Source organism: Synchiropus splendidus, chromosome 10, assembly GCF_027744825.2.
Source record: "Synchiropus splendidus isolate RoL2022-P1 chromosome 10, RoL_Sspl_1.0, whole genome shotgun sequence".
NCBI classification, from domain to species: Eukaryota; Metazoa; Chordata; class Actinopteri; order Syngnathiformes; family Callionymidae; genus Synchiropus; species Synchiropus splendidus.
In genome coordinates this window covers 7,187,787-7,202,890 of record NC_071343.1, presented here as the reverse complement: position 1 = coordinate 7,202,890, position 15,104 = coordinate 7,187,787, and the positions used below count along the sequence as shown (strand labels likewise).

General features: G+C 41.1%; 1 protein-coding gene across 14 annotated transcripts in view; it reads left to right on the top strand.

The window, feature by feature from the left end:
* The window catches only part of stxbp5l (syntaxin binding protein 5L), a 96,117-nt gene that overhangs the window by 65,541 nt on the left and 15,472 nt on the right, over positions 1-15,104 (top strand). For 4 of the 14 annotated variants that reach the window (XM_053878239.1, XM_053878236.1, XM_053878244.1 and 1 more), the window contains exons 8-20: positions 1,106-1,229; positions 2,378-2,453; positions 2,653-2,807; positions 4,352-4,424; positions 4,734-4,881; positions 4,978-5,045; positions 5,803-5,843; positions 6,003-6,217; positions 6,325-6,500; positions 6,745-6,870; positions 7,000-7,151; positions 9,704-9,772; positions 10,998-11,063. In XM_053878239.1, the coding sequence (XP_053734214.1) occupies positions 1,106-1,229; positions 2,378-2,453; positions 2,653-2,807; positions 4,352-4,424; positions 4,734-4,881; positions 4,978-5,045; positions 5,803-5,843; positions 6,003-6,217; positions 6,325-6,500; positions 6,745-6,870; positions 7,000-7,151; positions 9,704-9,772; positions 10,998-11,063 (1,489 nt within the window). Of the gene's footprint in view, positions 1-1,105; positions 1,230-2,377; positions 2,454-2,652; positions 2,808-4,351; positions 4,425-4,733; positions 4,882-4,977; positions 5,046-5,802; positions 5,844-6,002; positions 6,218-6,324; positions 6,501-6,744; positions 6,871-6,999; positions 7,152-9,703; positions 9,773-10,997; positions 11,064-12,768; positions 12,874-15,005; positions 15,060-15,104 lie in introns of all 14 variants that reach the window. The other 10 variants (XM_053878238.1, XM_053878243.1, XM_053878241.1 and 7 more) reach the window with 6 other exon arrangements.

The window sequence follows — 15,104 nt, the reverse complement described above, 5'->3', positions numbered from 1 at the left end:
TTTCCAGTTACAAAAGTGACTTCACCTGTCTGCTACTTTTGTGGAAATGTCAATATGGCAGATTTGGAGAGGAGGAATTGTTGCCCTTTATCCTTTGTGGACGTGCCCTGGGAGCCTCATGTGGCCCTTTGTGGCTCTCATGAAGTGAGAACAAACCTACAAATAATGTGCCTATTTATGTTTGTTTTTTACTCATTGCCATTTGAATGCTACTTCCTTTATTTATTACTTATTTGTCTCTGTTTTTCTCCATGTTTTTCAATGCTCTTGTCACCAATTTTCAGTTGAATTTAAGACTTGTCCATCTGTATGTTTGGCTCGACAGAGTGTGAAGGGAATTGAATTGCCCACCCCTGATTTAGACCCCCGTTTTTGGGTCTATCACATCCTTTGGAGCTGCTTTTGGAAGCCATCTATGTTCCTAATTTCACATTGTGTGACTCTACCATATTCTATGGCAGAACCTGTCGTTCTATTTTTTGACTGAAACGTACATCCAAATGCATCATGTGACACCCTTCCAGGTTACAGTAAGAAATATCAAGGCTTTCCTCAATGCAGGGTGTTTTTCTCATGCCATGCAACAGTCACAACACAACCTGATGTTAGATTTGCCCCTTACTGCTGGAAAACCATCAACATGAGAGGCTTTAAATAGAGATGCTTGTTCCCATCCATATGCAACAGTGCGATCCTGTGGCGCCTTGACTCCATTGGGGTTTGACACTACCAGCATTGTTTACTTCCAGTTATATTTTTGTCATCTCTGATCACATCTCATTTTGGTGTCGAATTAAACCATTCAGCTGCAAAACTTCAAATGGGCACCTCGGTCATAAAGAAGGTCCACTCATTCAAAATGTGTACTTTTTATGCCTCACCCTAGTTGATTAATATGAGGCTGGACACGGAAGACAGTTTAGCAAGCCAAGCGTACCATTGGCAGGCTTTTATTGCTGCGCTTGTGCCAGGATGTCTCGGGTTAGTGAGCCGAGAAACAGAGCTATGTCCAGAAAGCAAAATAAGATCAGGCAACAGAGAGGCTTTAATTCGATTGGATAAGATCTCTATGCTTAATGTAAAATATGACTTCCTCTCACTGCAGGCCATCCACTCTGTGAGCTGGCACCATGAAGGAAAGCAGTTCATGTGCAGTCACTCCGACGGCAGCCTGACCCTGTGGAACCTCAGAAACACCACAAAGCCTATCCAGATCACCTTTCCTCACGGTGAGTCATGTCGCGCTCTTCAGCTGACTCTACGATCTGGAAAACAAAAACAAAGGCGCTCTTCATTAATAAAGATGAGGATACAAAATGTTTGGGTTTTTTTTATTCTGATGTGGCTAAAGGTTAGTAATTGCTGCGGGATGTTTTTGAGAAGCTGCTTTTTAGGTTTCTTGTAGAATAATATTCAGAGTAAAACTCGGTGCGACTCGATAACTAAAACAAAAATTGAAGTCATTAAATAAAGCTTTAATAATTATTTTTTACATTCTAATATTTGACACAAAATATTTAGCAAATAGTAGTGATGGACTGATGAGGCTTCATGAAACAGTGGCTACATTTTCAGAGCTCGGTAGGTGGCGCTCTCGCTTTATGAGAGGTCTCATTGAAATCGTTGGTCAAATCCGGAAATTTTTGGACACTGTTTCATGAAGCCTCAGCCCATCACCAGCAGATAGTATTTTTTCTGCTTCTATCCTGCTTTTTTTTTAATAATGTTTTGTCTATCAGTATTCTCATTCAGTGTCTTTCATTATATCTGATTAATCTGTTGTTTAGTTCTTTTTTTGTTGTTGTAATTATCTTTTTTTTAAATCATTATTTTTATAACTCATTATTGTATGGAAATTAATTATTTATATTCATGGCCCTCATATAGTCACATTGTATAAATACTATTACACTTTGACTAAATGAGCAAAAAAATCTGGAGTGAAAATGAATAGAATAAATAATATATAATTTCAATAATGTTTTTTTAATTAAAAAAATATAGGTAAATATAAACAATTATATTATATTCTATTATTATTGTATATAAATAATATAATAAAAAAACTAAAATAAATCTAAAATAAATTATTTTGAATTGAACTCTTATTTTTAATCACTATAATCATAGTCCAATTTTAGCTTAACTAGGTCTCGTGAGTCTCACACAGACGCAACTGAGCTTCAGCATCTCAAGTCTATGTGACATTCTCAGTGACAGTATTTGGTGTTCTACCGCCCAGTTGGCCCTGTCCCTGTCACTTAACAAGTGCAAAGTTGACTCACAAAAACCATTCAGATTGACTCTAAGCCAAACAAACTGAATGACGGAAAAAGGTAGTTCATGAGACACGGCCTTGTCTTTTTCTGTAACCCAGGGAAAATCCAGAAGGACGGGAGGAAGGAGTCATGTAAACCCATACTGAAAGTGGAGTACAAAACAACAAGGAGCAGGTAAGTTTTTAGCTTGTGAAAAAGCCTTGTAAATAAAAGCCTAAAAGCCTATTATATTTGTGTGCTTCAGGATACGGCAGTCATAGATATGAGTTAAATGGTTTCGTGTCTCAAATGTCACCAGATGTTTTTTGTACTCTGTTTAATTTTGTATCTCTTTAGATTTGGCAGCCTGACATTTTCCTTTCTCTCATTCCAGCGAGCCTTTTGTGATATTCTCTGGTGGTCTTTCATATGACAAAGCAGGGAGGCGACCGACGCTAACCATCATGCACGGCAAAGCAGTCACAGTGCTGGAGATGGACTATCCAATTGTTGAGTTCATGGTTCTTTGTGAGACTCCGTACAACAACGGTGAGTCATGCTGGAATGATAATAATAATAATAATACGTGCCGTAACCTCAGTCTGCTCAAATCACTCCAGAAGCAAGGTAAAATAAATCTGGAAATTTTGTTTTAAAGGTGATTTACAGAGTTTGATTCGACCCTGTAAACAGAGATGAGGGAGTTTCAGTCGAACCTGCATGTGGAGCATTTAAGGTCAAGTGTATGCTTTGAAAAGAGAACACCAATATTCAATAGTTTTGTTGTTCACTCTCTCATCTTTCATGACAGTTGACTTTTATGCTGTGTTTGTTCAGTGACTTACCTTCAGGGGAGGCACCAGTGACACATTTAAGAAAAGCCGTCTCTACTTGTGTTCCTATTTTTCCAGTTCAGCAAACTGAACCCTGATACTTCCATTGACATTCTCTCAAGAATTGCACACCCTTTTGTCCTTTAACTCACTTCACTGTTTTTGCGATGCTCTGTCACCCTTGACCCCTTGTTTCCGAAGTCTTACACTGAGTTGCCTCAAGCACAATATCACACCCCGAGTGCGCTTCTGCCAGAAAACTCTGCCACCACATCCATCTCTCCGTGGACAATGGTTCGCGGTCAAAGCCTGTTTTTTTCTTGTTTATCACGGACCCAGACGTGAGTTCCTACAGCTCAATAAAGAACAATCACTGGACCTTTGCTCTCAATATTCCCTTGAAGCGGGAATTGAAATGCTGAATGTATTTCATTCGTCTGCCTTACCTCTTAACCATTACGTTCCTAAACTTACCTTGCCCCTGCCTAGGCCTATTTTTCTGTCCTGAACAGTACTATAACGTCCAGAGGAGTTGGCAGTCATGACACTGACAAATCATGGTAGGAAATGCCGGAGGTAACAATGACATGAGGACCATTCCAGCTTTGGTGGCAGTTTGGCGACGATCTCACCCGCTTTGAGGCTGTACCAAACTATGAGTTCCGGGACTGGCATTGTAGAAGCACCCTGTTTCTCAGCTGTCCTGACTATACTCACCTTCAACCCTGAAATCTGGCGCCAGGGAAGGAAATAAAAAAAGCTTTTTCATTCTCTCTCTCACCTGTATGGTATCCTAGAATGACCCATTAGTCCTACATGCTTGAGCTTTCTCCAATGAAACTGAACTCAAATATAAGTATGTCGTCATGATAGTATAGAGCTCTGTTGGGTGCAAAATAGGAACTTCCTGTCACATATCTTTGTTTCTGTCACCTGTAGATTTGTCCATGTCCACTGTGCATAAGCTTTACTGCGTGTTGTGTGAAGGACGGTGACAAGACATTCCATTCAAAACAAACGCAGATAATATCTTTGAACCATGTAAAGGCATGTGAAACAGTTTTGCACTCACTTTTGGGCCCATCAGTTCTTAATTTTTTTTGCACTTTTTCATTGAAACAAATTGTAGAACGTAACCCTTGCTTTACCCCCCAAAGACAATTGATGCCTTCATTTGTTAGGCTCATTGTACACATTATTATTGAAGTACTGAAGTACTGTTTGGGATTTAGAACTCCATTTGATCTTTCTGTCTCGCAGAGGTCCAGGATCCGTACGCCGTTGTGGTGCTTCTAGAAAAGGACCTGATCGTGGTGGACCTGACACAGAGCAAGTACGTCTTTGACAAATATGACATCAGCTCAGCCCTGTCGCCTCATTTCAGGTGACCTTTCAAAAAGAGTGGATCTCACCTGGAACCACCTCAGGAGAGAAATCAGATAAAATTGTGCTAATTATCTTTTGGATGAGCCATTTCACAGTCGGGTGAAAAAAAAAAGGGGGATAAAAGACTGGGTCAGTGACATTTGGAGAGAACGACAGGGCAATTTTCTTTTGAATAAAACATGAAAATAGTGGTGATATAATCTTAGAAGTTGCAGGGTTTCAATTGACATTCATTTATTTCTCATTCATCCGACAGTTTTCCAGTTTTTGAAAACCCTTACCCCATGGACGTCCATGAGTCTCCGGTCACCTGCACGGCATATTTCGCAGACTGTCCTCCAGATATCATCCCCATTCTGTACTCAATAGGGGCAAAGCATAAGAAGACTGGCTACAGTCAAAAGGTGCGGGATGTGTTGTGGCAGTGATCCCTGATTTTTTTTTTTACTTATTCAGAATCATTTTGTTCCTTTGCCGTAACTGTGTGTTTTTTTCTAAAGGAGTGGCCAGTCAGTGGAGGGATGTGGACATTGGGCTCGCACACCTACCCAGAGATTATCATCACCGGGTAAGTTGATAATATTTAAATCGTAAACGATACAGAGAAATCTGCGTTAAATGCGATGCTAGTGTGTTAGCTAAGTAGTGAAAAAATCTTGGATGGTTTTGAAAATATCCCTGGGTGCTATTTTTAGCTCCCAAAATGAGCTATGGAGAAAAGCTAAAAATGCTAACTGGCTCAGTCTGGCATAAGCATTGAAGGCTGTTTCCGATGTTTGCGGTAACTTGTCGGCGTTCAAGACTTCAAGATGTTATTTTCCCAAACTTTTTAAACTTTACTACAGCTTGACTGTCCAGGTATGTGATCATAAGTAATTTTGCGTAAGGCTATCGATATGCTAACAGTCAGGTCGTAGAACCACGTGACCAGCAGAAGTTTGAAGTGACTCTTGCCAAGCCAGCGCTGTTAAAGTGCTGTCTCCTTTTGCGCCCGCCTTCAATCCATCAAAGATCCAGACAATATCGACTCGTGTCCTGCTTTCAAAGCGCTTCTTAATTTTGATGAATGTCTCCTTTACCTGCTGTTCTCTAAAGACAGCCATGGGACTGTGTAAAGTGTTGACTGCGATGCTAACCTGTTCGGATCTAAGCTCATAAGGTCGTTCTTTGTCCCGGGGAAGCAGCATCTCCGATTGATGGAGCTGGAAATTGTATTACCTGAATCCATTGCCTTGAATTATATTGCCCTTTTTGATATTTTAACATCACTCATGAGTGTATTTGTGGATGGTGTTTGAGTGCAAATGTGACTTCTTTATGCGCAGACATGCCGATGGATCGATTAAGTTTTGGGATGCATCTGCAAGTAAGTCCATGACCCCCAAGATTTGAAAATTCTGTCCACATCTTTTGCATTGTGTCCTGATCCCGCTGGGTGCATTTTATTTTTTAAAATCTTAATATTCCAATGTATCTAGTCCAATCTTCAGCTTCAGCAATGTTTTATGTCCTGTCCCTTCACCAGTCACACTACAGATGCTGTACAAGATGAAGACGTCAAAGGTGTTTGAAAAACCAAAGCAGGGTGAGGGCCGGTCTGTGGATTTAGTCGAGGAAGATCCTTTCGCAGTTCAGATGGTCAGCTGGTGTCCGCAGAGTCGCATCTTTTGCGTCGTCGGGATTTCAGCTCATATCATCCTGTATCGCTTCAGCAAATACGACGCCAACACACAAATAGTGGTGAGTGTCGTTCAATAAAATCCGAACAGAAAAGCTCTCACCACACGCTGTGTCTTCATTCGTCTCCATCTCCTCAGTGACTTCAGTTGTTTTTGGTCTTTTCGCAGTCACTTGAGGTGCGCTTGCCGTGTGAGTCCGAAGATGTCATCACCCCATCAGAAAACGAAAACAATCCCTGCTTCTCTGAGACTGGACCCCACTCCCCGCAGCCGCACTCGCAACACCCGCCAAGCCCTGGCAGCCGAACGCCTGAAGGGGTCAAAGACAGCGTCCCATCCCTCAAGTGAGACAACAAAACAACTTTTTTTAAAAATATATACAGTTTTTACAAAATGCGTTTCCCATCCAAAAATATATATCATTTTTAGGGCGCTGGATACAAATGCCTTTGAAATCTATTTGGTTTGTTTTGTCAAATTGTGTCAGTATTTTCATCACTTCTTTTTATTTCCTGTTTGTTTCATCGATTACTTCTTCCTGAGGGAACCAGCCGTGTTTGACTTTTCCATTCGAAATCTGTTTGCCAGGGTGAAGGACAGAGTGGTCCGGGTGCCCCCTGGGTACCAGGCAGAGCTAGTCATTCAGCTGCTATGGATGGATGGAGAACCTCCACAACAAATCACCAGCCTGGATATCAATTCAGCTTATGGCCTGTAAGTTTCATCCTTTCTAGGTGTCCTCTTATATACATATGGGCACTGCTGCTCCTGGTGTCGATATGTTTTCCTGCATGTCTGCTCTCTATTATCCACCATTCTAAATGATCACATGTCTTTGTCCAGTATGGCGTTCGGGAACTGTAATGGCCTCGCAGTGGTAGACTACTTGCAGAAAAGCATCCTCTTGTGTATGTCAACACTGGATCTGTACGGCTCTGCCGATCCTTACCAGCGCCTTACACGCTCCCCCCGGAGGAACCGACAGTCCACCTCAGGTAGCACACTGGCTATCAGTCAAAGACGCATGGAGTCTGTGCAACCAAACAGAATGATGATATATGTATAACCTCAGACTCAGTCTTCACTCTTCTGTCTCTTTCTGTCCTCATCCACACACACACACCGGTAGTGTAGTTACATGGTAATATAAAGATTTTTGCATTTCTGTTTGAGGATAATATAATAACACAGGACTACACATATGAACGTAAAGAAGTGGATGTAAAATTGAATTTAATATGATAAACCACAAATATTAACATGTTTTTATAAAATAAAAATACACACCTACCTTTTCATTGAAGCCTGGCCATCTGCAGCCATTTTGTATGCTGACAGTATTACTTTTTATATAGTCACCGGTGATAATAATCTATAGTCGGCAGCCACTTGCTTCTATCTCTTCCTCCCTGTCCTTTCATGCACAATGTACACACTTGCAAATCCTTGTATGCCTGTCCCAGATGTGCACTGATCAATGAAGGGCATGTCAACAGCCTGTGTGTTTACGTCAGCATTATTATGCATGTTGTCCTTTGATTTATCTGTCTATTTAGTTTATGGCCCTGCTTGAGCAAGATCAAAAGCCACAGAGGTCGCATTGTACTTCTTGAACCCTGCCTTCTATTCCCTTTTTGTTCACCGTGGTTTCTGTTGTAGCAATTGGAGCCCCGGTCCTGGAGGACACACTTTATATCACGATTACGTTTGTTCGTTTGACCAAAGTCGCCTCAGAAGTTTCACACATTTTTTAAACGTAATTATCCAACGTGTTTTGCTGGAAATGTGAAAAGGAAAAAAGATCAATATAGTTTGACTTTTGAGCTTATTTCTTTGTGCTGTAAAAGCGCCTGAAAGCTTTTGAGGACTTTTTTTTTAATCCGTCCACGAAAGGGGCAGATTGATTGAAGCAAACTTTTTGGCTCTTTTTTTTCGGAAAATGTTGCGGCGCTGTCCTTGATATAATGGAGCAAGTTTTTGTTTACCATCAATTTTGTGTGTGCACTACACCTATATGAATGTCCATCAACGTTCATGCCATGTCAGGGTTGGATACAGTTTCGTATGCAGTGGTGATGCTCAGTATTTGATGTGGTTTATTTTCACTCCCATTTTGATGAGGTTAAGTCAAAGAGCTCAGTACTGTTGAAGAGGAGACTAAAATTAAAGATCAATTCTTGACAAAGCTCACCACAGTATCTGTGTGAGAAATTCCATTATATTCTTGACCAAGGGTCTTTTTTGCTGACTGTATGAATGAAAATCGATCCCACTTTTTTGTCCATGCATTGATGCTGCTCCTACTTTACGATTCTTCGATCATTTTAAAAGGCTAGTGCACGTGGGTTAGAGACTGGTTACCTACTTTGAATTGCCCAAATTGTCTGCTTATGTCCATTAGGGTCGGGGGGGGGGGGCAACTTCAAAAGGGTGCTTCTCCCGGGCGACCTCCTCCAGCTGGTCCTGGGTCGACCCTTTGGTCTCCTCTGAGCAGGCTGTTCCTGAAACACCTCCAAAGGGAGGCACCCAGATGCCCAAACCATGGCATCAGCTCTACTTCGAGTCTCTTCTGACTGATAGAATTCCAGAGAATGAGTTAGCACCTGAGTTAACTATCCATTATGAACCATGTGGCTGTCGACCGATGTCCCCACCTGCTGCTATTGGAGTGGAGAGATTGTAATTGCATGTAACTATTTGGACTCAATGGCTGAACATTTCATAAAATGTTCCTGCTTCAGATTCCTTGGTTGCTCACGCTCACCCCCCCAAACCATTGCAAACTTAGGCACATTTACTGTGGTGGTAACAGAGCTCACCTTGTAGATTGGCCGCCCTGCCCCTGAGCAAGGCACAACATAACCCATGGTTGATGGTTCAGGTGTGTGAGGGGAAGCGTTTTGTGAACATGAAGTGCCTGAGATGTTCAGTGTTTGGGACTTGGAGTGAAGATCACTTCAGCCATAATCCAGAGCTAATGTGGGATAATCCATCACTGTGTGATTCTCTGCTGCAATGGCCTCCACCTGGAATAGTATACAGACTGGACCGACACTTTCCTCCTGACCCATTTCAGAGTATTTTTAGTCTTCAAAGCCATTTAAAATGATTAAAAGCATCTACTCTTTGACTTGATATTCATAAAATGAGAGTGAATTTAACTGATTTTTTAAATTTCTTTTTTGCCTTTGACATACTACTACTCTGATTATTGTTATGATTTATTGTCCTTTTTATGTTCAAGTGTTTGTTTTTGTTCTTCAGCAGAAAAAAGGTGGCCCTTCCCTGAGACTAACTGGGTTGCTGCTTGGTTTTCCTTTTTTCACTTAAAGCCAATGTGTTCTTCTCTTTCTCCCTTCTCCCCTTCACTATCCTTTAACACTCTGACCCTCCACTTCACTCTATCCCCCCTCTCCACATCCCCCCCGCAATTACATTTCTATTCTTTTCACCTTCCCTTGCTTCTCTTTTCACCGTCTCTCTCTCCTCCACTGATCCTTCTGGTGACTCTGTGGCTGCTGGTGTCGGCATGCGGGCTGCCTGACAGAACTTTGCATGCGTGGCCTATCTAACTTTTATTCTGATTCAAAGAAAAGGATCCGTACTTCCTATCAGAGTAAGTCGGGTCAACCTGCGCAGTTGTGGGGACTTTCTATGTGTTTGTCTTTGAGACGTTCAAATGAGAACTTTAGTGGTAAAAAGGATCAACTAAAGAGATGAGTGGAACTGTACTGGTTGTTTCTGAGCGAAGCAAGATGTGAGATTTCGCTGTTCAGAACTGCCATCGTCCAGTCATGTCTGAGGCTCTGACCTTTTTAAAAGACACTCTCCTTTCATGGATTTCTCATCCATCTATTGATTCTATTTATCACAATGCAAGCTCAAAAAAAATAAAAATAAAAATAAAAATAAAAATAAAAATAAAAATAAAAATAAAAATAAAAATAAAAATAAAAATAAAAATAAAAATAAACAGTGTAAAAGCTAGGAGAAAAATCATCAAGTTGAGCACTCAAACATTATGACCACCATGGATGGAAGCAAAAGGAGTTCACACCAAATGAAATTCAAAATTCAAAAAGCTGACTGTACCTTCAAAATAAGAGCGGGCGATGACAATCCACCTTATTTAAACATACCAGACTTGAAGAAACAAATCGCCCTGACAATATATAGAAACATGCCCAGCTATTGACAAAATAACTATAACAATTGTCAACTTTCAAGGCAACCATATTTCGACAAATAAATCCAACCAATTTGTTTCTGCCAACCAACCCGCCAAGCCATCTAACTTGACTATAAATGAACTAAATTATTGACTCAGACAACAATCTAGTGGAAGTCTACTGACAAACAACAGATGCTACTGTACGTCAATCTTAGCTCAAAACATAATTCATTAATTCACTTTTAATTCTGATATTATTCGAAAACTATATTGTTATGTTTAAGGAGATGTGACAGTTTTTGGCATGTGCTTGATGCATGAGTTTAATATGTGTTTTTTGGTTTGTGTGTTTTTAAATCTACCTATAATTACTGTGTAATGCTCAGTTAACAGGCTTTTGAAACACATGATATTTTAACCTCAGAAATATGAGTGCAGTTCGTAGCTCAGCCATGCTGAACAGCTAGTGTTCAGAAGTTGGCATCATTTGCAACACAGATTTTCCGTCCACCACACGGCTGGCTGGGATTTGATGGTGATAGGGTTTATTACAAACTAAATCATACTGACAACGAACTGCACTCATTGTTCAACACTCTCAATGATGCGATGACGTCAGAATGAAACACTGAAAAGCGTTCTGTGTTCTCACGACTTGGCTGTCCATCAGGCCTTACAGAACTCTCTGACAACCAGCAGTCCGTCGACATGGAGAGAAGCAAGTCGCCCACCTCAGGTAACCTGCACACAAACAAACACAAACAAGCCCAACTGTTGTGGGCGGAAATACATCTGTGGAGTTGTTCAATGCACAAATAAGAGATAACCTCGATACTTCAGTCTGTGTTTGGATTTGACAAGCTGGCTTTGTTTTTACCTTTCAGCATCTCACATGAGGTGGCTAAACATGATGAGAACTTTCACAGTAATCCTAAAGTGATGGAACAAAATAAGCATTTACAGTGATGATGACTTTAGGTGTTCAGTGCATTTACATTACAAACTACATGTATTGTTGCTCAAATTTGCTTCAAATGTAAACTGTAATGTTTTTGACCTCATCAGAAAATCATATTTCACCATAAACCGTCTGAGATAATGTGGTTCCTCTCAAGCCTCATGAAGTTCTGATCATATTTGAACCCTTTCAACGCCTTCCACTGAAGGAGAACTACTTTTTATAGTTTTGCAGATGGACATCCTCCAGCAACATGGTTTAGTTACACATTTTTGCGACAATAAAGGCTCGAGTCATTACACTTTGTGAACCTGGAACATCAGGTGAGCTTCTCGTAAAGCAGTTTATTACGGCAAGCTGACGCCTTTGTGTTGACTGACCTTTTAACTCCTTAAACAACTAGCTTGCTACATTTAGCCAGATATTGCCAGTAAATTAAAATAAACACATTTCCAATCTCCTTGTTTCTCCTTATGATGGTTTCCATATTAGAATTGGTTTCATATTAAATCTACTTCATGCTGCAGAAGGTCCTCAGTCAACACGGTGTGATGTGGGCTGAATGCAAATGAAGGGGCCGTGTATGAATGCTGTGTAAAAGCCCAACCTATTTGACCTCCATTTGATCTGACATTTCAACGTTTGGTGGAAGTGTAGGGCGAGGTATTGTATGAACATATGAAAGTAAATAGAGACTCTTTGTGCTCCATCTATAGTGTGTATTAGTACCTTCAAAGGACGAGGCGATATTATTATTATTATGAGCAACCAAGCTTCATGCTGCCGATACTGACACCAGTGAAATCGCATGCGTGTTATTGGCATTAAGGTTTTCTCCCGTGTGAATTCGCGCCACTGATCCAGTGTTCCCAGAGCTCCGCCTCCTCGGCTGGTCTCAGCTGGGGCACGGATGATGCGTGTACAGAATATCGCCGAGTTTGTTTTCATCATAAATCAGTCTCGATACTGAACCCTGTCACACAGTTTTAAGCCATGGAAATCACTGACCTTCCTAGGACATGCACCACCGCACCTGCGGGCCAATAGACCAGTGCAGCTTATGTATGTACGCAAGTTATAGCCGTCTCAAATTGTGTTCTGGTGCACGCAATAGTTCGGAAATTACGGTAGGTCGTGGAGTTGGGATTGAAAGAACCTTGTTAGCGCTGTGTGTGTGTGTGTGTGTGTGAAGTGTTTATGCACTGCAAATGGCTCTTAATGTTGTTGTTCACTGTACAAATCCAAAAATAAAATTGTTTTGGGACCATTTTTTTGAGGAATGGTCTTATCAGTCTAGTACCGTTGTTTAGTGTACCCATCATGCATCACAATGATACGTCAACCAGAGGTATCCCTGACCAAAAACAAGACAAACATTTTATTCTCCTAATTGTTTGGTTCTCACCATTGTTTCCTCCCTTGCAGCAGCTAGTTCTTGTTTCCCCTTCAAAAGTCTGTGCCTTTGTTGGATTTCCAATTCCAGTTCACTATCCAACCTCCCTCCACAATGACCCACGAGTCCTTCCAGAACCTGTTGCCAGTCTGAGAGCGAGCCACTGCAGTCCAGTCTTTTACTTGCTGGATAATGGTAAGAGCAGGGACGTCGCGGAGACCTTGGCTCCCTCGCGGAGATGTAGATCAGCCATCGCACAGTGTAGTACACGAGGACGCGGGCTATTTCTGGTCTTGGATCAATGTTGCACCTTGCATGCTGTTTTCCGCTTTCACGCTGTGAGCCGTGTTGCCAGCACATGCGTGCCACGCTGAGCTTCATAAACGTGAGAAATCCTGCGACAAATGCAGTTTCCACCGTTGTGTGTGCACCGTCCCTCATCCATTTTTTAAAAAATCCATCTGATTCAAATATTATTGGTGTAATTCACCGCACAGACCCTTTCACACTACAATCAGTCACAACACAGCGACCAATTAACAAAATGGGTTGCAGTGTAAACAAGCTGACAGGGACTTTTCTTTCCATACGCTGTTGCAGAAGGCTGCTGGCTTTGTCGAGCCCCGATGTGATGTTTGTTATTTATGTTTTATGGGCTATGACCTTGGATCCTTCATCATTCAGCTTGAGGGTAGACAGGCTTGGGAAGAGGAAGTGGTTGTATTTCTTCTCCTCAGTCCCTGTAATGCTTCATTTTCCCTGGCATTCATCACCGCTAGAGCACACATCTTTGTCCGCTGAAAGGCAACATGTCACCTCGCTAGAAATCAAGTCTCATTGTGTCTAGTTTTTTTTATTTTTTTGGGGGCCCTGAGTCGATAAACTCACAATCTCATCTTATGGTCCTCGTGGCTAGCATTCATCTTCGTCTTATTTTCTCAATAACTGCACGGCTTCTTGGGTTATGGCGGTGGCTCATGTGTGCCCACCACACCGTTCAATATTGTGGTTGGCTTCAGTCGCTCGAAATCCTCATCTGTGACCTCAGCATTCTGTTAGGAGTCGCCTTGCACGTTCATGTCCTTTGCTTCCGGGGCATCATGAAGTGAAATTTCAGAATTCCATTCGCGGTCCTCCTGCTGACCTATGATGCGATCCTTGTGAGGACTTCCTAACAGCACCACAGATGGCAGGACTAAGTGGCCAACGTGGTGCTGAAAAGACAGCTGGGTTTTTTGCTGTATACAAGCAAATTACTCATGCTAATAAAGATGTGAATATGCAAAACTTGGAACACCTTTTCCATCTAAATAAGCTTTCTCAAGACAACTTTAAGCACTATGTAAATAGTTGCAGGAGCTTGTTGTTTTGATTTGAATGCTGAGGTCATAGAATTGCTGTGTTTATTATGAAAAAAACATATATTTCTTTACAGATTCCAGATGGTTATTTTGGGGTTTATATTTCTGAACACGTGTGAACTTTTTTCTTCCTGTAAAAACACTTATTTCATATATTTCCATTTGAAAAATACATGACACACTGAATACCAGGATCATACAGCAAGCTGCCAATGGCTACATCCAGTGACTTATTTTCTGTCAAGCATCACATGAACATTTTCGGAAAAGGAAACTGACTCATGCCATCTCAAGTATGACCTTTGCAGTTCTCTGCTTACTGCAAAATGCTTGCAAAATGTTTTATCCGATTGTTTTTGCTGAGAGAGGATTTATTTATATTGAAACGTTGACCCTTTTACCCATCTATTGTTTACCCTCAGTGTCAAACACTCCGGGCCTCAGCAATCTCATCCGATTGGACGTGTAAATCCAATAAGTCAATTATTAATGGGAGATACCGACAGTTAACGCTGCGCCACTAGGCTAGCTGCGATGCTATTAGGAATGAGGCTCTTAAAAATTCAATATCTATTAACAATTCATCTTAAAATGTTCAATTTATTACTGGTGCATAGCCATGTTTTTTACATAGGAATTATACAACCAAACTCTGTCTTCAATGATTCAGAATGAATCTAAAAATCTAATTGGGTCATATTTTTAAACCACAAATGACCCTCCCTTCAAAAGAGGCAATACGTTGAATCGAATAAAAAAGGATTAATAGGGTGCCGCCTTAACTGTCACCATAAAAGACTTTTTAGATTGATGAGGCCGGAGACGACACAAAAAAAAAAACTTGCATGTTAAGGTTCATTTTTGGGTTGGTTTTTATTTTCTGTTCTTTAATTTGCCTTAATGTGCTTCAGGTCAAAACCCCTCTTTATTTTCCTTAACCGGTTCTCTGTCTCCTGTTTGTTCCAGTCAGGGGCCCCGGCAGAAAGTTAAGTCTGCCAACAGATCTTAAGACTGATCTTGGTACGGTAGGCGAAAGCCAGACGCTTTTATTTGTTGAAGTAAACT